Source organism: Prosopis cineraria, unplaced genomic scaffold, assembly GCF_029017545.1.
Source record: "Prosopis cineraria cultivar Desert tree isolate PC_DT_omini unplaced genomic scaffold, ASM2901754v1 PC2, whole genome shotgun sequence".
Taxonomy (NCBI): Eukaryota; Viridiplantae; Streptophyta; class Magnoliopsida; order Fabales; family Fabaceae; genus Prosopis; species Prosopis cineraria.
In genome coordinates, this window is record NW_026555333.1 from 31,811,641 (window position 1) to 31,836,620 (window position 24,980).

At 32.0% G+C, this 24,980-nt stretch overlaps 1 protein-coding gene across 1 annotated transcript; it reads right to left on the bottom strand.

Annotated features, from left to right (window-relative positions):
* Positions 1 to 20,668: 20,668 nt before the first annotated feature.
* Positions 20,669 to 24,254, bottom strand: LOC129302198 (uncharacterized). Its single transcript, XM_054940900.1, has one exon. It carries the CDS (start codon positions 23,993 to 23,995, stop codon positions 21,002 to 21,004), a length of 2,994 nt encoding a protein of 997 aa, XP_054796875.1. The 5' UTR covers positions 23,996 to 24,254; the 3' UTR covers positions 20,669 to 21,001.
* Between the last annotated feature and the right edge of the window lie 726 nt (positions 24,255 to 24,980).

Sequence of the window (24,980 nt, forward strand, 5' to 3'; positions counted from 1 at the left end):
CCTGTTTGATTACAACTTAGCTAGTTTGGTTTCTTCTCTCTTCTCTTTAGTTTTAGTAACTTAGTTATATTAACCAAGACTTAGCTAATATCTTGACCAACCCCAATTCAAGATTATGGTCTAAGAATGAGCCAAAGCAAAGCTAACATTAAGCCTAACCAAAGTGTTATAAATATGAGTCAATTAGGTCAAGCATATATAAAGGAATCAACATGCTCAAGATTATGATTCATGAAGATATTCACATGTATTCAAGTTGGCAAGATTATGACAAGCAAGAAAACATGTTAAAATCATCAGGCTAACTAAGATTATGAATCAACTTGAAGATGCTAAAATTATACACTAGACATAATAAAACTCAAGTTGCAACAACCTTCTCTCAATCAAATGAATCATCACTTGAGATTACAAGATAAAAGAGTCATACAAATTTGTAATTCTAGAGAGAGAAAAGTAGAGAGAAGAAATTCAAATCTAAATAGAAAATAATACAAACTTAAGGTTTTCTCCTCTATATAATAGTTCCTTCAAGAATCTAGCCTTGCATCTTCAAGTGATGAACAAGATGAAGCTCCAAGATTATATTCTTCTTCACCATGATTTCACCAAAAGATAGCTTGGTTTGATCCTAATGAAAGCTATTAGGTTATGTAGAGGAAGAAAAGAGGAAGATAATGGTGGTAGTTTGGTTAAATTTGGATGGTGAGATTGAGAGATATGGAGAGAGAGAAAGAGAGAGTGGAAGTGTACAGAGAGAATTGAGAGAAAATGAAGAACATGAACCTTGAAATCTGAAAATATAAGTGAGTATCTAAAAAACTGACCCTAATCCTCTCTAAATGTGTTATTAGATGAAAATATAATGGTCACCTACTAAACAAGTTGCCATAAAAATAATTACAAGTCATTAGGTCAAGTGAGGTGAAGGGTAGTCTAGGTTGCAAGTCACTCGGGTGATAATTCCAATGCTTGCTCTTCTAATCCCATATGTGTATGGATATGATAAGATCTTATGCTCCCTTAATTGCCCTGGAATTCACTCTAAATGAAGTTCAAATTCAAATTTGAAATGTGCCTTTAAGCTTCTCAAACATATTGCAATTAACTTGAGCTTTGACAAGTCAACTTGATCTCTCGTGTGCAAGTGCATGGAACCTTCATGTGTGCCTCATTAGAACTGATAAATCACACCATTTTGAATCCAATTCAGGTCTAAAATTTCGTGCTCAAGCTTCCCCATGTGTCGATTGAGTTATGTCTTTATTTGTCATACTTATTCACCTAAATCAAAATTAAATTAAATAATTAAATAACCATAGTGTGACATTTATTTAAGTAGACTAAGATAGAAAATATTTTATTCATTCAAAGTATTAAAATGACAAAAGGAAAATGAATATGAAAACTTCACAAAACTCAAGTGTAGACAAGCACACACTTGAACCAAAATCAAAAGCTAATTAAAAATCCTTAAGAAGACAACCTTAAAATGTTGTCTTTTCCTAATAAATCTCAACCTAGGATGAATCAATAAAAACTAATTAGACCAATAATATTAACTCATTAAAGGACATAAATCTCAAGATTAACCCTAATTTGATGCAAAAGTGCATTTTATGACCAAATTACCCCCAATACATGTATTTGAACACTTAAGCAAAATTACACTAAGAATATGATATCAATGCATATGTAGACTCTTATCATAGAGAAATGGCCCTAAAACTAATGTACATATGAAATTCTCAATTTTTCCTTGAATTCCCAATAAAGTGCAAAAATGACCAAAATACCCCAAACATGCACACTTTCTCACTGAGGCCCAAAACCCTAATTTAATGCCTAGAATGCACATTTTAGAGTTTTCTATCATGAAATGTGATCCTAAATGCCTAAAAAAGTGTATAAAAAATATGACCTATTAATAAACTATTGATTTATGAAATTTAGAGCTCCCCCTCTGTTTTTAAGATTAAAGGGTTAAGCATTAAAAATGTGATTTATAAGTATTTTGTATAATGTGTTGCATTGCACATGTTAATTTTAGTCTATTGTATGTGGTGCTTTTGGCTTGAGGAAAGTGTTTTGGATACTTTGTTTTGTAAAAAGTAGTGAAAAAATGTAAGTTTTGAAATGAGTTTCCAATTCTTGATTGAGCAATAATTTGAGTGTGAAATCTAAGCCATTAGTTAGAACTTGAAAAGATATTTTCATAGACACCTAGTTCGCTTCAATTGGACATCAGACAAAGAATTGGGGTGCGTCAGAAGTTGCCCTAAAAACTGTTAAATTGCCAGCAGATTTCTACTATCATGGAACATGCAATATGTCATGGTGCATTGTGCAATGAGTCATAATGCATGGCGTAAAGGTGAACAAGCCACGGTGCTTGTTCAATAAGATGCATCGCATGCCTCTAAAACTATAAAATTGTATTATTTTCTGATTTCTAAGCAAAGACACTGATCCTTTAAATGATCATATACTGTCGTATAGCTAATAATTCTAATTTGCCAATTAAGAAACTTTTTGAAATGGTTTTAATTTTGAAAACTGAAGATCTCATCTTTATAACTTATTTGCAAACTTGGTGAATATATCTTTTGCCTTGAGCTAATCCCTTGATTAGGGAGTCCTAGAGTTAATCATAGATTTTAGAAGGTGAATATTACAATACCAAGTCATAATATCATGCTTACTAATCCACAATTAACACAAAACCTAATGCAATTATTGGACTAATCCAATCAGATTACTAAGATTGTAATTTTTTTGCAGAAATAGGATCCTAAGTTTTCATATTTAGAAAATATTTACAACATCATTTATTAAATTCAAATTAGAGTAAAATATTATTATGGAAGCATGTAATACCTTTTGGGAGTAAAAAGAACTCATAACCAATTGGAAACTATCAAGGAGTAAAAGTCAAAGGAATGCACCATGGCATATAAACATGTGCCATGGCTTGTCCTTTCTATCTCACGCACCATAGCACAGGTGCCATGCATCACAGCGTGCTATACAAGATTAAACAACAATTTACTATCATATGATAGCACCTAACGGCAACTTTCAATGAACCTCATTTCTTTATACAACATCTAATCGAGGTAAACTAGGTGTCTACATAAAGGCTTTTTTCATAAAATAGCTAATGGCATGCGTTTTACTCTCAAATTATTTCACATAAGGGTGTTGGGCATCCAAACACATTTTCACAACTTTTCACAGCACAAGGGTGTCCAAAACCTCACACATATGTTAAAAACTATGACTAATACCTAGACCACACTCAATGAACTAGAGACTACTTATGCAACACATCACATGCACTAAATAACAACAAATTATCATTTTACTCCTCAATCTTTTTAATATCAAAAATAAAAGGGACGTTTCACATTGCATTAAATCCTTAGCTTTCAATATAACAATATAATAATTTTCTCTATACTTGCACTAGTATTTTAGCCCTATTTGAATCATTCAATTACTTTTACAAAATCTTAGGGCCCAAAATACAACCATCTAATCATGCATAAAAATATAGTGCAAATGTAACAAAAGAATGCAATCCTCAATTAGTAATATCCTATGTATTACACAAAACAAATATGATTTGGAGGCTTTATAGTAGGAATACTAAATTCCTAAGTCTCCAAAGCCTTTTCCCTTTCCACACCCAAGCTAAAGCCTATAAAATATTGAAAGAGAGAGGTGAGTACAACTACTCAAAAACTAAGATACCTTTATCTTATGCAGTTACATATTAATTGCCAAAAACATATAATTAAGACATGAAAAAATCATAAGCATTGAATCACACATAAATTTATCATTGTTCCAAGATTTATTTTATTCTCATTTTCCACAACACATATCACAAGATACATTATCACAATACATACAACCATGTAACAATGGTCCAATTAACAATAATGATGCATATTGCCAGAATAATAATAGCCATGTGACAATTGTAAGGTCTCCCTCTCTAATCTCCACTTAACTCCAAAATCATGGTCATTTAATGGACTAACCAATAAAAATTACTAAGTTTGTAAGTTTTACAAAGCAGGATCCCACATTTTCAAAACTTTCAAAACATTCTCATACATGTTTATGCTTTTATTTATGTCTTAAATTCATGCTAATAACATAATCTTGTTTGGTTTGAAGTGTTTTAACATGATCAAGGCAAGAGTTAGATCATATATTGGCATAGTCTTTAAGGTATTTATGCATTGGTATAATCACTTGTGCCTAGTTCTAAAGGTCATTTAGGCATCCTCATATGCCAATTGAAGAGTAAGAACTGAATTCAATTAAAGTTAAGAAGGTAAGGATGGTAGTAGTAGAGTCATTCCCTAGAGAGCTACTTTGAATGCATGATTGAGTCTACATCATTTTCCTTTTGTTGCTTAGTTAAAAATCTAAAAAATATAAACAACTTAAACTCTAAGACTCTCTTTAATTTATCTATGCAATTAACTCATAATGGTCTTTAGATTGGTCTTGATTGCCATTGATTGCTTCCATAGGATTAAAATGACCTTAGGTGTACTCTAAACTGCATTTTAGTTTTTCTTTGAAAACTTGACATAACTTAAGGCTTTACAAGTGGTGTTGTTGTAAAGGAGCAATGTGGCCAATCATTTTCAATTCATTGATCATATTTTTAATTTTTTTCCTTGATTTGTCACTTGTTTTTATTTAAGATTTCAAGCTAAGAGATGAATTAGACATCAATTGGACCAATTCCAGCACTACCTCTATTTCTAAAATTCCTAACTCAAATTCAAGTTTGCATCGGGAACAATTCATGAGCAGTTTGGACCTAAGATATTGATTCATTAGAAAGTTACATATCTTAGCTTACTGGTTTTATAATTTGTGGACATGGGAATTACTCTATACATATCTAAAAATCCAACGGAGTCCAAGAAGCCTTTCCAAAGGACTCTAAAAACTTTGAGGCAACTTTGACTGAGTATATCTCCCTCTCTGTGTGTCTAAATTATTTTTTCCTTGTCTCAAACTTTTCTTTATTCTCTTAGATTGCTTTATTTTTATGTCATTTTCTTTAATTTATCCATTAACCTATGCCAAAGAGTGTTAAAAGCTTATAGGATCATCTAGAGAAAATTTTGATTCATCAAAGCTATTGACCATTTCGTGTACTTTTATAGGAACTACTAGGAATGAGTTTTTAGCTAAAATTCTTAGAGTATTCATCTACATTTTGGCTACATGATATAAAAATTTCATAGGATTTTGACGTGGGTAAATTTGAATGCATAACTTGTGACATCTTGAGTTTTCAGCTTAGAAATTTAAGTATTTAGGAAGAGTAAACTGGTCAAAATAAGAGAATAATAAACTAATGATGTAAACTAATGATGTTTTTGGAAGACTAATATGGTTTTTAGATCATTAGACAGCCTTGAAAGATGGCTAAGTTAGAGTTTGAGTGGACCAGACATCAAGTGAGGCCTAAATCTCATTATGGGCTCACTGTGTCATACGCCAAGTGTGCAAAAATTTACATATGTCAACTACACGAACGAACAAAAAACAAAAGGAGAAAAGAAGAGGGCTTAGGAGAGGTGATAAAGGAGGACTTAGGGTCTACTAAAGCTTGACTCTTGGAGCATTTTGGAGGCATTTAGAGATTTCTACTCCTTTGGGTAAGCTCCCTTTCCTTCTTCACTCTTATTTATGAGAAATTTCTATGGTTTTGGGTAATGTGGGGTTTAATTTTAGTTTTCTTAGGTTACAACAAAACCCATTGTTTTAGATAAGATCTTGGAAAGTTAAATCAAGCCTCTAAACCTTGATTTATAGATTTTGTAGTGGTTTGGAATTTTTGGTTAAGGTTTGGACAAACCTTAGAGAGAATTTATGATATTAGGGGCAATGTAGGAAGAAATTGATGTTTATCCAAGTGTTTAGATGTTAAATGAAATTAATGAATGGTATTGAAAGTGTTAATAATGTTAAAGTAGGATTTTGGGTATAGTGGATGTCCAAAATTTGGCTAAAAAAGGGTTAATTAGAGTGAGAAATGATGATTTAATATTTAATCTTGTAGATTAAATATTGATCAAGCATTGTTATGCTAGTAGACACTTGTGAAGCTAGTAATTGACCATGGTAACCCTTTTAATGACAAAAGGGTTGAGGTAACCGAATTATTTTAACTTATTATTTGCATGTTTAGATGGTTGTGTAGTATTGCAAAATATTACTTCATTAATATTTTAAACTAGCATATTATTAGTAGAAAATAATTGAGATTTAGAAACTCTATGTGAAGTGAAATGAGCTTATATGTTTGTAAATATGAGGTTTTTGAAAGATTTCATGTTAAATCCGATGTATATGTGTACATGCTTATGAAAAGTATGAGTTATTATGGAAATGATTATTGTATATGAACTACATATTTATGTCCTTGTGTGAAATTATGGAGCATAATGTTTGGCATGATTATTGTAAGAGGGTGGGAGTTCACCCTAATATTGTTTAAGAATATTGTTTGAAAATTCATATAGTATACTAGCACCATGGAGGCACTGGTACACAGGTTTATTATTGTTTGGAAGCCCCAATACTATTTGAGATAGATTGGGCAAACAACACCCCAGGATTCTTGGAAAGGGAGAATCTATGGTCCATAATGAGTGAAGGTGCCTTTAGTTGGGGTTGCCTCCTGTGATTAGTGAGCTTGAGCCAATCCAGTCACGTGAAATTTGGTTCTACCAAATTATCAGCCAACATATTCAATTCTAGGATATAAAACAGTGTGTTGATCATACATATCACTATTGTATAGCCATGTGTATGTATGTAACTTAATGTATATAGAGTATATGTTTAAATTTCACTTCACATAGTCACTAACTATTCTCACACACAAGTAGTTTATTTAAATTTTTTTATTACTGAGTCCTTAACTCATCTTATAGTTATATTTTATAGGTGAAAGTTCTAATAGGGGCAAAGGGAAGGGAATGGTGCTATAGAGAATTGAGACTCATGTTGTATAGTTCTCTTTCTCTCTATCTTGTGGTTTTGTAATATACTATTTGTTATTTATGCCAACTTAGGGACATATTTTGTTTTAATGTCCCTTGTATAATATTGTGTAATTGTAGATATCTTAACTAAGAGGTTGAATTTGTGATGAAATTGTTATTAGAGCTCAAATACTAATACAAATGATACTATTATGATATTTTATGTGTTGTGGATGGCCAAAGATCATCACATGTAATTAATTTGGTATCCCTTGAATTATTGTAAAAAAGGGGATTAAATGGGCAATTTGTGTTTAGATTGCTTTTGTTGTTCTATGTTTGGTCGATCAGGTTGAATATAGCCCATTTGATTTAGTTCAAGTGGTTCCAAGGTTATTGGTACTAGGATGGTAGGTTTGGACACCCATGTGGTGGTTTTGAATTGAAAATAGACCAAATTGTGTTAGGTGTCCAACTTTTTAATGGTTAAGCGTTTGGTGTGAAACCGGTGCCAATAGCTAAAGGGCTTAATAAGCTACATATAGACAACTAAATCACTCAAATAGGATGTTAGATGGTGAAAGTTGATCTTGGAGTGCTATCATGACAGTAGGGGTGCACTGCAGTGCAGGGTCTGTATACCGCTGTACATTACACAATCAGAGCTCTAAGCTCTCTATGCCATCCACTACAGCGGATGGAGCATTTTGAAGTTGGTCCAAAATGTCTTTTTTTCATGCTTGTTTGTGATGTTATTTGGCTTTTATGCTTCTACTACCTTATTTAATTGACTTTAAACTATAGTTTGAGCACGAACATCTTTTTAAAAAGGGTTTTTCTTGAGGTCCATGTCTTTTGAACTAATTTTCTAAACCCTTGTTATGATAATCTTATATAAGGAATTTGATTCATTCTAGTTATCATATCCGTGTCATGTGTCTCATGTTCTATGTCTTTGGTAATGTCAAGGTAGACATTATACAGCTCACATACTCACTAATTCCAAAGTGCTAGAGCCAAAACTTCTAGAATATTGGACATAACTTTAAATGAGCATTTATAACTTCTACTCTAAGTTGTGTGATTTTTGTTTTTGAATTTTCATTGGCATCTTAGCTTCATTTTCTTTATTTTGTGTTTTTGCTAATTCTACCATTTTCTTAATTTTCCCTCCACTTTGGGATTTAAATTATTAATTATTTAATAATTTCATAAATAGAAATTAAAATTGGACAAAATATTTTTGCTAGTATCAGGTAAAATAATTTATCTTTATATTGTAATTTAATCAGTAATATATAATAAAAATATATAAATAATATGCTAAAATATTAAATTTTATTATGTATAAATGTTTTTCTACAAATAATAAGGTTATTATTGTCAATATAAAGTTAACAGTTTTTCCTTCCTTCTATTTTCTCCCGCTCAACCAAGAGAAAATTATATCCCTCAACTTTTCTCTCCTCTTTATTTTCTCTCCTCACATTTTTCTCTTATTTCTATTTGCCCTTGTGAAGCAAGTACAACATAATAGTTATAACAACTAACAACTAACCTCATGCATAACAAAGTATGACAAAGAAGAAACACGTTGACACCATTAAAATTGTAAAAGAAGAAATCACTTACTACTCCCTTCAAGGCAGTCAATATCCAGATAGATAGATAGTGTGCCGTTGAGGAAGTAGCACCTGCAGCAACTACACATATCCTAGAAAATAAAATTTACAAAGCTTATTTGTAACAAATCATAAAGCACTTAATTCATAGTTTTTAGTAGTTTTAATCATATTTATGACACTTAAAAGCCTGAGCTCTCTATTACCTCTTGTGCGCATCAACATATTGATCTATTTCATCTACAATCTCCTCTTACATTATTGGATTATAGTCAGTCTTTTGAAAGGAAAAGGTGTTGAACCCTAGTTTTCATGATTACAAAAATGGAGAAATGTTTATTTTGTTGATGATTATGATTGTTAAAAACTAAAGGAAGTGTGGATTTTATCTCTGACTCTCTCATAACCCTATCCTTCCATTGTCTATTATGTATAAAAGCCTTGAGATAAGTATTTGATTTATGTTAATTTAAACAAGATTAGCTTGTGCTTAAAATTTATTAAAAATTAATATGGAGTGGTTCTTGTCTATGTTGGTATGTATTGGTTCCTGTTTGAAGTCATATTAGAATAGGATTTCTTTGCCAACTTAAGTACTTCATACTGAGATCATTGAGTTCATACCAATATCAAATATTTGATACCTAATCTATTGTTTTCATACCGCAATGAACCATGACTTATCTGTTCTTATTCACAACCATATCTTTGCATTTCACACCTTTATGAACTTCTTCATACTTGTATGAAGCTCGTACCTTTATAAAATTTTACATACCTATATCAAGCGTATCTAGATATCATCTTTTACAATGTTCACTTCAGTATGAGTTGCCTAGTATGAGTCTCAATCTCTCTCATAGTCATACATTCAGATTCATGCTAGTACCAAACATTTCACACCAATATCAACTTAAAGATTTTAGCTTTGTTTTTTTGTGATCCTTAACACAACATCCTAAGGCATGCTTAAATGATAATTCCTTTAAATTCTATGAAGTGTGTTCACTTTCTTAGTTGTCTAGAAATGCTTAAACACAACTACAAGTTAGATTGAACTCTTAATCAATTCTTTGATTATTCTTCATACCTATATATATTTTGCTCTACTAGTATCAACCTTCATTACCTTTTATTAAAGCATTTAATGCATATAGCCATTATTTTCTTGAAGACTCCAACAACACGCAAACCCACTAGAAAACATTGTTTTATTGCCTTAAACAATAAGAAAATCCAAAGAAATCAAGGTAAAATGTTTAACGGCAAATTTATGAGTCTAATATTTCAAAGATCAACTATAACTACAACTTATTTATGAAGCAAAAAAAAAGGAATTATTGAGCCAACCACATGCATTCATTTCTAACAAACTTCTGTTGATGCATTCATTATTTGAAGAGCTTCATTGATTATATATTCACTCTAAAAGAGAGTTTTATCACAATAGTGATTCATTATTGAAATCACTCTATTCATCTTTGTATTTCACACCTAAACAAAGTAACTTAAGTTCGGGGAGCTTAAGGGAATTTGTAGTTACTTTTGTAAATGGCAAAGCTCCACACTTAGTAAGAAGTCCATATTATACTGTCGCAACTAAGAGCCTAGTTTAATCTTAGTGAATATAATGAGAACTCTCAAGGGAGCCTTGGGAACTAGACAAAGGCTCAGATAGATGAAGCTAAACTAGGATAAACTCTCTATGCAAAGCTTCTCTTCCCTTCTCTTAGTTTTGATTGGTGATGTCGTTCCTTACTTATCTTTATTTCTACATTACTTACTTTAAATTTTAAATTAGCTCAATTCTACCCCTCTTGGTCAATTTTTACAGAAGGATGACTGCAAGAGGGAAAAAAAGAAAAGAAATGAGAAATAGATGTGAGTTACTTGCAGAAGTTCTTCAAATACATCTTCCAATATGACAATATCTATCACTTGATCTTCAACATTAGCATCTATGTGAGCCAACTCTCCTAGTGGAATCAAAAGATCAGCCATCTGCAAAAGATAAAAAATGAGGCAAGAAATTTAATATTTTTCCTATCTAAAAATTTATTTATGAAGTGACTGATGCTACCACAGAAAACATTAATGAAACTAAGGTGTAATGCCTTTCTTCCAAACATTACTAACGTACACATACCGTACTAAGGTAATCAGAGCATCACATGTATTTGATCTACCAATTAAACATGGTTAATTAAATTACAAGTATTTATTCTAAAAATAGAGATCCTAAAATTCAGTAATAAATTCTTAAAAGTATAAATATATATTATGTACAACAAAAGCATTTAGGAATGTAAAACTAATATATTTACAAAAATACAAAAATAATAATGTTTGCCTAAATGGGACTACGTGCCACGTCTTGTACCACATGCATCGTGGCATGTGGTATAGAACCACAAACTCTCATGCTATGTCATGTACCACAGCGTAAGTATCAAATTTTGCTATCAAAATAGCTTTGCTGATTCAAACTTCTGCACCACACCATTTTCAAATTTGATGTCCAATTGGGGTGATTCAAGCACTCACACGTTACTTATTTCAAAATCTAACTAATGACATAGGTTTCATCTCAATATGATTTTTTACTTGGAAATTAGATACTTGGATGCAAAATGATTACTTTATGTCATTTTCTTGTACCCGAGCATCCCAAACCCAACCTTATGTCATTAGCCGTTTTTAAAGGCTTGGCCACATCCAATAGGACACTTTACACCTAATTGACCACACGCATCATCAATAATGACGACACATACGATTTTGACCAGTTAACTACCCTTCCACATAATAGGGCCTTTTTGCATATTTGTGCACATAAATTTACTTTATTGGCCAATAAATCATATAAACATTCAAAACATACAATCATGTACTTACAAAAGTATCTTAGCCCTCTTGACCTCAATTTATATGTAATTACATGTATGTATGTACATACGTACGTACGTACGTACATACGTATGTATGTATGTATGTATTCAAATCTACCATAAATTTGCCCTTTTTGCACACAAAAGGGCTATTTTCCACACTTTTTCACATATTTCACACATATGATCAAATTCCACACCACCTTAAACACTTTCATACTTCAAGGCTAACACACACACACACACACATACAAAACATCAACATCATGTATATGTATGCATCTCTATGGCAACTCATAAATATATTAATTAATAATAATAATACAATTCATTACATAAACCCAGGGCTTCCAATAGTCACACTACTCCTAGCTCAGTTCTTTTCCCTCATTGCTATCAATCTTAAGACCTGAAAAATATAAACTATGGGATAAGATAAAAATCTCAGTAATCAAGATAATTTAAAGCTACCTATTAAAGAGAATAAATATAAACAAGTAATTAACCTTGTGTTCAAGTCTCAAAGTATAAGTGTGTGTGTGTGTGTGTGTGTGTGTGTGTGTGTTTGTCTTTCACCAAATTATTTTCTCACATATATGATCCACCTAAGCTTGTCCATCCTCCAAACATTCCCAACTAAATTCATTGGTGACTCTAACTATCCCCTAAGAGATTAGCCCTTACCCAACCTTTTGTAGGTGAACCGCCAGGCCAAGGTGTTCCATCCTACTTCAAGACTATGAATTCCCCCTTCACACATGCTAAGGGTGTCATTGACTCCTAACCACACCCTTACAGGCACTAGAAAGTTGCCAAACTGCTTAAATTTTTCATGGTACAATCCCATAAATTGCTGCAATATGGGTCCCCCGGTGTTAGCGAATCCATATGGATTTTCCACACTTGTCTCTTCAATATGAGTGAACTCCCACCCCTATAATGCAAGCGAATGAAAATATATGCATATTCAAATTTCTACCTATATATCAATAGTTTTCTTTAAAATCCTTTTTCGTAAATGATTCATCTTTTTAAATAAATCCCTTTTACAAAGGAAACTACACAAGTTACAAATCATGCCAATATTTACAAAATTGCACACATCATATTAACACATTTACTTATAAACAGTTAATCTAGATAATAGACATAATGAATTATCTAGTTATCTCAATCCTTCTGTTACTTGAAAGGGTTACCTATGGTACTCTTCACTCTGTTAGCCTCCTCTCACACAATTTACATGCAACCCATCTCAATCTACAGTATTTAGCACTATAAGTCAATTATTGAATTGACCTAAAAGTTATCTTTATAATTAATCACAATCAACCACTCAATCACTTTCACTTAATCTTCTTAAGTCTTAAACCTCCTCTTAAACATTCTATCAATTCCCTTAACTTTTTCACAATCCACACAAACATTTATTTTTATCCCTTCAAATCTCACAGTTTGGGTGAAATAGAACTTCTAACCTCATAACTCAACGCATAATCACCCAACTAGTTATGATCCTTTAATTTACCTCCCAAGAGCCTTTTCAATACTTAAGAGTAAGAAAACAATTCCTTAAAACTCCTTGATTCAATTTCTCTATCTTTTAAACCAAAAGAAATTAGTGTAGAATAGGAGCTTAAGGTGGTACGAAACTTACTTGGCAAGCGACTAGTCGAAATTAACTCTTAGTGCTCTAAGGTCTCTTGCCCTAGTAGAGCCTTACTCCCTCTCCTCTCCTCCATGCTTCTTTCCCTTCTCTCCTCTATTTTCACACATTGATCCATGTATTAAAAATTAAAATTGTGTGCCATATGTCATGGCGCGTGGCATAATGAGAAACTTTCCACTATTGCTTACCCACTTCATGTTAGATTTCCATTCATCCACTCAATCTTAATCATTTAACATCCCAATAAGTCAAAATGTCAATTCATCATTCAAAATCCTGACTATTCAACTAATCCGATAATTTACCAATTTATCCCTAAATTAACATCTATTATCAGGACTAAGAATTCGAGATGTTACATAAGGCACTTCTCAACCAGTTAGACTAAAGTAAATAGGCAAAATATCATAGATGGCAACTTTTAAAACCTAGCAATCTTATTAGCAAAGTAACAATCCCATAGTGTAAGTGGGTAAGCTCATTAATATGTTGACAATAATTGCAATTAGAGATTAAATATCAATTAATTTACCTCCAGTTCGCTCATGTTGTTAAGAAACTAGATGTGCTCAATATCTTTCTCTATTAATAACACTACTACAAAAAACTCCTTTTACGACACCTTTTAATGTCAGTTATGTAAAGAACCATAGTAAAAAAAGGTGGTAGCAGAACTGTAAATGAGTAATAAACATTTGATGTCAATTGTAAACAAAACCAACGTTAAAACATATTCCACATCAATTATAATGAATAACCAACATGATAAATTATTAAAAAAATTTTCCCAACTTGTAATGTTAGTTATGTTAAAACCAACGTTGAAAGTTTATTAAAAAAAATTATAACTTTCCACATCGGTTCTAAAGGAACTGACATGGAAAGTGGAAACCATGTTGATTTTTTTTAGAAGAACTGACATGGTTTCCTTTACTTTAAACCCGCAACTGTTCATCTTTTAGATATTCATTCAGCAAAAAAAATTTTAGTTCCCTTTCTCTCCAACCGTGCTCTATCATTACTGTGCTAGCCTCCATTAGAGTTTCCATCTGCCACCATTGCTTCTACTGCTACCCTCACCGTTGCTGTTTCCCCACTTAGTGGGTTTTTCAACAATGTTTTCTCCTTTCTTTTGGTGAGTTTCCTCCTCTTCTTCCCCATTTCTCCGTTTCCTAATTTCTTCTTCTCAATTTCAACTTTTTCTCTATTCCTTCTACTATATTTATGGGTTTTCTCAACTTCCTAATGTTTTCTTCTCCTCTATTGTAGGTGGGTAGCTTTTATTTTTCTTCTTGTTCTCCATTACTGTTGCTTCAAGTACATGGTTGCATTTCTTCCTACTTGGATTTTGGGTAAGTTATGCAAATTGGTTTCTATTTTTTCCATTGATTTCAAAAATTTTAATTAATTTTGGTATTTTTTATATTTCATTTTTTGCTTCAAGTTTGCATTTTTGTTTTCTATTGAGCTTTTATGTGGAATTTACAATGTTGGAAAATTATTATATATATTTTCAATGGATAATTAATTTTCAATTGTGGCTGGTTGTTGAAAATTTAGTTATTATTAAAATTTTGGGATGTCCTACTATAAGGGAAAATGCTATTGAAATTTTTTTAAAAACTTTATAAATTGATAAACAAAGATGTATGTGCTTAGAAATTATTGTGTTTGTTTCTTTTAAATTGTTAAGTGTTAATAAATTGTTTAATTTTATAATCCTTGGGAGTTTGAATTTTATTATTGTTGAAATTTGAGTTGATTTTGATTTTTGTTAAAATTTTGAGAGGTCCTATTTTAAGGTAAACCTTGGCCAAAAAAATTTAAATTAAGTTACAAAAATTTTAAATATAATATTTTTATGTATATTAATTACATTGTCAAACAATGAACTATAGTTAGATGAATGCTGGGATAAAAGGTGAAGAATATGAGAACAGGATAGAATATATTCTTAAATTCACTAAAAGAAATGTTCCTAATAAAAATGAATTGTATTTTTGTTCATGTGTGAAATGTTTAAATGAGATTCAACTGAGTATTGATGAAACAAGAGAGCATTTTCTTTGTGATAAGATAAATTTAAGGTATAGGTAATGGATATGGCATGATGAATGTGAAGGATTGAGTTCTATGTCCCAAAAGAAAGATGTGAGAATGCTTAGGATGATAGGGTGGAGGATATGAAATGGAGTTCCTTTGCCCAAGAACATATATTTTAATATTTTTTTCATTTACAATTCATGCCAAAACACTTCAAACATATTATATGTTGACTGGATTATGCAAGGAAGAATTAGGGAAAGTGAGTATGAACACTTATTTTCCATCTTTAATAATCATTTACATGTATGAGATTTACTCAAAAGTTATTTTAATTTTAAATTTACATTTGTTTTCAGTGCCGTAAACAGTTAGGACAAACAAAATGCGGATATTATATTATTAGTTATATGTATGAGATAGTTGAAGTGAGAAATATCACAAAATTGCATAAGATATTTATTTAATTGGTTAAGTAATTTTAGTTTAAATTCTTTCACTTAACATCTTATAGTATTATTTTGATTGATTTTATTATTTAAAATTTTGGTTATTTGGATTCCTACAATAATGAGAAAATTGACGACATTCGAGAAGTATTGGCTCATCAAATTTGTCAAGAGAACTTTTTAATGTGAGAGGTTGCTAAATTGTTAGTTGAACATATATGTATTTTAATTAGATTAGATACAATAAAAAAAATATTATATTATTTACAATTAGTTGATCAAATAGTTACATTAATTACTTCTAATTGATTATGCTGGCTAGTTGGTTGCTTTTATATATCTGCTGGATATATTTTGTAAAGTTTACAAGTTTTAATTAAGGGTATGTTGGAAAATAAACAAGACATTAAAAAAAAAAAGTTCCACGTCGGTTAACTTCACTTTGATGTGAAAAGTCATCATATCCACGATAGAAATTTTGATGGCCCTTTCTAAACTGAAATAAAAAGTACTTTCTGCAATAGCGTAGTACAATAAAATACAACGGCTTCCATTCTAGATCAGTTTCTAATTTATATCTTATAATCACTACAACCATCTCCTATTTTTCAATCACATGGGATATGAAATTTAGTCATTTATTTTTGGTTAAAGTATATTTTTAATCCTCTAACTTAATATAAGGCTTCAATTTAGTCTCTTAATATTATAAAGTGTATTTTAAGCCTTTTAATTCTAACATTGGTAGTTTCAAAATGATTGATTTTTGCATCAATCATTGTTATTTTAAAAAATTAAAGTTCATATGTCAGTATTTAATAATATCTTATCAATATTTAAATTTCAATATAAAAAAATTGTGATAAAATTAATGGTGTAAGGGTTAAAAGATTGAAAATATACTTTATAAAATTAAGGGATCTAAATGAAATCTTATATAAAGTTAAAGGATGAAAAATATACTTTAACCTTTATTTTTTAAAAATTGCATCAAAATAAGAAGTCCTAAAATAAAAAAGTTGTTTAGCATTAATTCATATGGGTATCATGCATCATGAAATAACAATTCCCATATATTTTTAATTTGCACAAGATAACAAATTCTAAAGTATATTTGTACGAGAATAAAACTAGATATTATTTTATATTCTTAATATGCACAGATAATGGATTTTAAAATTACACATGTTATTTTTACGTGAAAGAAACAAATTTTAAAACAAAACATTTGTCTACTATTTCCACTTTTCATGGATATAATTATTTATAAACTAAAATAAATGATTATTTATATTTGAATTTAAATAGATAACAAAATTTTAAATAAAACATGTTTAAATTATATTGTTTGTGTTTATCTTCTAATTTCTTTAAAAATTTCCCCACATTTTTTTCAGCTAAATAATTCTCTAACTTTATACAAGATTTTAATTTAATCCCTTAATTTTATAAATACTTTTTTGGTCCCCTAATCCTAATAATGTAAGTTTCAAATATATTTTTTATACTAATCATTATTATTTCAAAAAATTAAACTCAATATGTTGATACTTGAGAATGTTTTGCGAATGTTTGAAATTTCAATGTAAAAAAAATTGTAATGAAACTAATAGCATTAAAGTTAAAGGATTGAAAAAACACTTTGTAAAAGAAAAAATTACAATAAAATCTTCTAAATTATATAAATGATAATTTGATCCCTTAAAAGACTATAATTTTACTGAAGTTCTTAAGAACTTTTATGTCTTTTCAAATATCTTAAAATAAAAAAAATATTTTATCCTTTTTTAAAATAACAAGCTTTAATGACAATTTTTGCATAAAAAATGACAACTTTTGTTCTATGCAAAAATTGAACAAGAAATTACAAAGGATCAAGTATAATTTCTATTTCAAAATAACAAGCTTCAATTATAATTTTTATTTCAAGAATAACAACTTTTGTTCTCTAAATCACAAAAATTGAACAAGAAATAACAACTTGTCAAAGATAATTTCTATTATTGAAAAAAAATTTTAAAATAATAAGTCCCAATCACAACTTTTGTTTAAAAAAATAAGAATTTTTATTCAAAAAATCGTAAAAATTAAACAAGAAATTATTGTTTGTTTTTAAGGGTAAGATGGTCTTTTCAATTTAAAATGTATTGACACAAAAGTCTCTAAGAACTCTAGTGAAATTATAGCATTTTGAGATATCAAATTGTTATTTATATAATTCGAGAAGATTTTATTATTATTTTCTCTTATAAAATTACGGAATTAAAATAAAACATTGTGTAAAGTTAAAGAACTAAATATATAGTTTTTTTTTTCCTTTTCCAATCTCTTCACCGTACAGCATTCAAAATCAAATAACTTATAAAAATCCTAATGCAATTAATTGAGTATGCTGAGGATACTTTTGTTGACTTAATTTGAAATATTATAGTGATCCTTAATATAAGACAAAGTTAACAAGCTTCGCGATTATTAAGAAATGTTAGTTATAAACTTGAAATTGTAAAAACATATGTAATTTTCCAATTTTATCATTTTTGTAATTAAGAACCTTGAGACAAAGAAAGGAGAGCAAAATATTTATAAGATTGCCAAGAGTAGGGAAAGAAAATCAAGAGATCTGGAACAGGTAAGGTGTATTAAGGATGAAGAGGGAAGAATTTTAGTTACAGATGATGAAATTAAAAATAGATGGGAGACTTACTTTTCTAAACTTTTCAATGATGGAGAGGATTCATCTAGTAACTTGGAGGATTTAGTAACTGGTGAAGGAGAACAAAATTTGTCATTCTATCGAATAATACGTGATAAGGAGGTAAAGGAAGCTCTTAAGAAAATGGCAAATGGTAGAGCCAACGGACCTAATTGTATATCTATCGAAGCATGGAAATGTTTAGGTGAAGAAGGGGTGAGATGGTTAACTAAGTTATTTAATGTGATTTTACGGTCCAAGAAAATGCCTGATGAGTGGAGGAGAAGTACATTAATTCCTATTTATAAAAATAAAGGAGATATTCAGAATTGTACTAACTATAGAGGGATTAAACTCATGAGCCACACAATAAAATTGTGGGAGAAAGTAATTGAGCACAGGTTGAGATTGGAGACAAGTATTTCTAAGAATCAATTTGATTTTATGCCAGGTAGATCAACTACAGAGGCGATTTATCTACTAAGGGGATTAATGAAAAAGTATCGTTATAAAGATAAAAATCTACACATGGTTTTTATTGATTTGAAAAAAGCTTATGACCGTATACCAAGAAAAGTGCTTTGGAAAGCGTTGGAAAAAAAGGGAGTACGGATTGCTCATATTAAAGCCATACAAGATATGTATGAGGGGGTAAAAACTAGTATAAGAACATCTAGTGGTCAAATAAAGAATTTTCCTATAAAGATTGGACTACATCAGGGATCATCTCTGAGTCCTTATTTGTTCAACTTGATTTTAAATGTTTTGACGGAACATATTCAAGAGGAAATCCCGAAATGTATGCTTTTCGCGAATGATATAATTCTTATAGCAGAGACAAGAGAAGAGGTTAATTGTAAACTTGAGTTATGGAAGAGGACATTGGAGTCGAAAGGTTTTCGTTTGAGTAGAAGTAAGACGGAATATTTATATTGTAAATTTGGTAAAGAAATATTCGACAATAATTTGGAAGTGAAATTGGGAGATCAAATTATACCTCAAGTGGAAAAGTTTAGATATTTAGGAGCCATTATTCAAAATGATGGCGAAATCAGTGGAGATATTTCACATAGAATTCAAGTTGGGTGGTTTAATTGGAGAAAAGCTAAAGGAGTTATTTGTGACCGTAAGGTGCCTAATAAACTTAAAGGAAAGTTTTATCGCACTGCTATCAGACCGGCAATGTTATATAGTAGTGAATGCTAGGCTCTAACGGGACAGCAAGAGCATAAAGTTGGAGTAGCAGAGATGAGAATGTTACGATGGATGTGCGGACATACACGTAAAGATAAAATTCAAAATGAGCACGTACGCGAAAAAGTGAGGGTGGCACCTATTGAAGAAAAAATGGTAAAAAATCGATTGAGATGGTTTGGGCATGTACAAAGGAGACCAAGGGAGGCACCAGTGAGAAGAGTGGAACATATAACTTTGAGTCCGATTAAAAGAGGTAGAGGAAAGCTTAAGAGAACACTCGTGGAAGTTGTTGAATGCGATCTCTTAATTAATAATATTCCTAAAAGCTTGATAAATGATAGAGCACAATGGCGTCTTGCAATCCATGTAGCCGACCCCACCTAGTGGAATAAAGGCTTATTGTTTTTTGTAATTAATGAGTATAATAATTTGTTGTTTAAAAATTCAAATGACAATAAATAAATAAATAAACAAGATAAAATTGAAAAGAAAAATTAATTACTCTAAATTCATCTTATATTTAAGATCAAGAAAATCTTTTAAACTTCATCTTATATTAAGGATGAGAAGAAGTATATGCGATTTGACAGATGATATAAAAATTAACTATATCTGTGCTATTATGAAAAAGGAGCTTAAATTAAGAAGGAAATTCAAAGCATTCCTTCCCATGCAAATGATCAATTTCATATCTTGAATTTGGTAGTTAAATGCTCCACTCATAAATTGATCTAGTAACCATTCTGACAACACTGATGCTCCAAACCAAACAGAAATGTTTTGTTGGTTTCTTCATCAGTTGTTCAGTTGTTAACATCGAGAAAGACGGAATCTTCACTAAGCATATCAAGAGCATTATCCAATTATAACAACATCCAGCGAAAAGCTAGAAGTTCTAAAACCCCAATGCAAGTAGAGAATTTTGTCTTACAGGTGAATATTAGCTTACTGTAACAGCTAAGCGCTAGCAAATTAGCTACTTTTGCCTTCATATAGTAGCTGTCATCTACCATAGTTGCTGCTCGTCTCTTGTATTTTTTTTTTTTTGGGGGGGGGGGGGTGGGGATGGAATACAAGAACTGATTTGTCAGACAGAAAAAATACTGAGCACAGAATTCATTTGAACTTGTAAGCCACAAACTTGATATACCTACTGCAAGTCCAGATTTTTGGTGTCTTGTAGAGAATACTAACTAGTATACAGTTACTACTAATGCTTAACTACGTTTGACATAAAATAAACTAGAGGATGATTTGCTGTAGCCACCATTGGACATGCTAGGATCATCGTTCATGGGCACATCGCCAGCAGCACCTTGATACATCTTAGCAATAATGGGGTTGCACAAGCCTTCCAATTCCTTCATTTGTCCTCAAACTCCTCCACTTCTGCTAGCTTATTTTGAAAATTCGCCATCATATCTTACTTTTCATTCTCACAAGTCTCGCTAATGTGTCCTGTGCAGCCAAGGTGTGAGCATGATTATGGCCAAGCATGACGGTTCTGATACTGATACATGTTCTGCAAAGTTCTTTTCCACTGTCAAGAAGTCCTCCTCTAGCTAGCAACTTGGCTCTCGTCTCCAGTAATGTTGCCTTTAACAAAGTGACCTCTTGCCACACATATTCATCCACTTTATGGCCACGTTGGAGCCTTTGTTTCCAACAAATAGATTCATATGACCAATCTTGTATCTGAGACACAAACGACTTTTCAGCTTCTTCCAGTGCATCTGTACATACCTTCAAGAGCTCTATTGCAGAATTGCATCTCGAGAATGATGAGAAGGCTTGAATTGCGAGTGGCAGGGCTGTTCTTTTGATGTATAAAACCATGTCTGTTGCTTGAAGTTGGACTAGTGGGGGTTCAGATTTGAATCCAAACAACAGAAAAGCTGACGCCCAGAAATGATTTGAGTTTATTATATAAGGATTGCTTGTTTTTCTGGTCACCCCTTGAACAATAGCTTTGGCAGATTGCAAACCACCCTTCTTTTTCGTGAATGCCTGCATAATGGGATGAAAATGGATGATGCAATGTTCATTGATTTTGCTGGCTATTCGTGCCATTCCAAGTTTCACCAGAAGCATTGATGAATCCTCCTCGCTTTTCCATGCTTTTGATGATAAACAACTGAATGTAACATCCAGAGTTTTTGTCCTAGGGATGATATCCTTGGCTGCACTTACTAACAAACTTGCTGGAATGGGAGATGGGGAAAACCACCCACTTACAAGAAGCATTCTTTTGGCTAGGAGGTTCTGTTTTCTTCTGCTTTTGTTGAGAATCCCGAAGCAAAATTCGAGGATCTTCATAAGGAAAGGATTATTCTTTAGAAGTTGCTCTTCTGCAATGCTCATGTAACAAGAAGGAGAATCTTCTTCAAGGGGAATCTGGTCTATTGCCTCAAAGAGAGCAGAAGGGGTGATTACAAGTTCAGATAACAATGAACCAATCAACCATAAACCAAAGCTCAACCTACCTAGTTTCTTGTTAAATTTTTTAAGGAATTCTACCTCATCAGCTGGATACTCTTTCTTGCTTCTTCCCCTAATCAATACCATTGCATCAGATAATGGCAATGGTGGAAGCTGAATTGTATCATAGTTCATTACTTTTGACAGCCTAGAGGTAATAATCACATGGGTAACTCCTGTGTTTCTAGGGATCAAGTCATGCAAGTTCTTCCCTTCCCACCAGTCCTCTTCAGATTCAAGATTATCAATTATAAGTAAATAAGGCATATCACTGGATAACTCCCTCTTGATTCTCTTGAATGCTTCAAACTCTTGCTCTTCAAAGGTACGAATTCGACCCCTTTCTACCTCAGGATCAGCCCCAACATCTATACCTAAATGAAGAGACAGATTCAATATGTTCTGCCTGAGATACCTAGCTTCCCCACCAAACCACAAGACCATTTTGTATCTCTGGCAGTATCTGTAAGCGAATTCCAGTGCCAGCTCTGATTTTCCAATCCCAGAAACCCCATTGATGCAAATCACAGTGTTACTCAAGCTCTTATAGTTACCACTTCTCGACTTCTTATGTTTTATCCTCCTGAAAGAATTTTTTCCTTTGACAGGTTCAACATCAACCCAAGACTCAAAAATTGAATCTTTGCTCTTGTCCATCTCTAGACTGATAAATCTCCCTCCTCTGCTATTCACATGGTCACTTTCTTCATCAGCAAGTCCTTCAGATTGCCCACTAGCTTCTACTTTGATGACTGCTGTAGAATGATCTTGCTCTGGACAATTTCCATTCCCAAAGAAGAGACTTTCAATCTCCATAATCTCCTTCTCTCTTCCCACGAAGAATGTGTTTCTGGGAAAAGGTAAACTCTCAAATCCGCGTTTGTTCTCAAACCCTTCTCTCTTCCGTCCAAGTCTTGCTCTGAGAATCCCAACAGCTTTCATTATGCAACTGCTCCAATTACCATCAATGGCCTCCAGCTTCTGTTCATGAGATTTCATAAGTCCATCCACTGCCTCTGTGCACTCCTTGTTAATAGAATTGCAGTCTGCAAGAGTCATAATCTCAGAATATGAAGTTTCGAAGAAGAGTGGAATCAAATTCTTCTTTTGGACGAAGAATCTAATCTCCTCCATGCTGAAATGGTTGAGAAAACTAGAAGGCGTGACAACCACTAAGCCAAACGCCACAGAGCAAATGACTCTATCGGCAATCTCGTGGCTCTGACTATCTGAATATTTTGCTCTATCTGCAGCAAAACAGTCAATCCCCTGAAGCTCAAGCTCCGACTTAAGCCACTTACAGAATCGCAGCAAATTGGTATTGTGTCCATGGAAACCAATGTAAACGTCACAACCGGTAAGTTTGGCGTTTGAAGCCGCTGAAAAGGAGCTTTTCGCGAAGGAAGTTCGAGGGACGGGGAATGAGAACGAAATGCGTGGAGGAATTGGGTCAGGGACTGGAACGCACGTCACGAATTTGAGCTTAGTATCAGAAGTGTCATCGGAGAATTCGTAGGGATCTGACGGCGGAGTGTAGGAACTGCTGGGGATGTCTTCAGACTGGGAGCCTCTGTAGGAGAACGTCGGCGAAGGATGGCTGACGGTGGTTGTTGTTGTTGTGGTGGTGGTGGTGGTGGTGTTGGTTGCGGTGGTGAGGTTTTGAGAGGGATCTAAACGAGTGCTCTTGGCGGAGTTTGGATGGTTTTCTCCGATGGCTCTGGGAGATATATACGGAGACTGTAAGGCTGAAACAAATGCTGATGAGGATGGAGACACAAGACAAGGAGAATCATAAGGCGTTGATTCTATCGAGTTCTTGAGGTTCGGAGAAGGTAAATGCGAATCACAAGTGCTTTTGCTTGACGAAATCTTAACAGTGAGTGTACTGGCACCGCACATTTCTTTATGGTCACCTTCTCCTTCCTTGTCCATCAATGGAAGCTGAAGAAGCACAACAATGGCGGTGACCTTCTTGTGAGTGACCGAATTGAATCTCTCCCAAGCAACTTACTACCTTTTCTGCCTTGAAAACATTACTGGAAGTTTAGTAGTTTTCACTGTGGCAGCATTAAAATTCCCAGAAAGAACACGAGTAATGAATATCAGAAGAGAGCTCGTTCCTTCAGTTAGGCTCTGTCACAAGGAAGCAATAAACACCATTGTGGAGCCAATACTTCTGACGAACACAGAAATTATCTCAACCAAACTATCATTTTAGGTTGAAACGAAAAGACTATGTAGCTCAGGGGGAATCTATTCAGTCCCCAAGTTTTGAAGTTTTTTTTTTTTTTTTTGGGTCAAACCCCGGGTTTTGAAGTTTGAAGTTTGAACACACATAATTAATTCTTTTTTGGAAAAAACTAAACATAATATATTCCATGGTCTCGATTCACGGGGACTCGTTAAAAAGAGAGGAGGGAAAGAATAATATTAGAGAAGCATTATTAATAAAAAAAAATTTATTAAAATATTTTATATTTTTAAATTTTAAATTTTTTTCAATAACTATATTAAAAAGGGGGTAGTAATTTAGACTCCCTCTTTTCTGTCTTATTTATAAATTATTTTTTTATGAAATTAAAAAATAAATTTCATATTTCATTGATTCTATTTAAAAATTTAATAATTTTTTAAATTTATTTTTAATAAATACATACATTTCAAAAATAAAATATTCTATTATTCAATAATTTTTTCAATATTTAATAAGAATAAAAAATAAATATAAATATAATAATTATTGAGATATTTTATAAACATGAATAAAATTACCCTTCTATTATTAATAATTAATAATCATTCAATAATTAATTAGTAATTAAATGATCGCTCTAAAACTTAAAAAGTAAGTATCGTGCTTAATGCAGTCTTTTTTTTTTTTTATGTGCAGATTTTTTTTTTTTTAATGTACATCAAC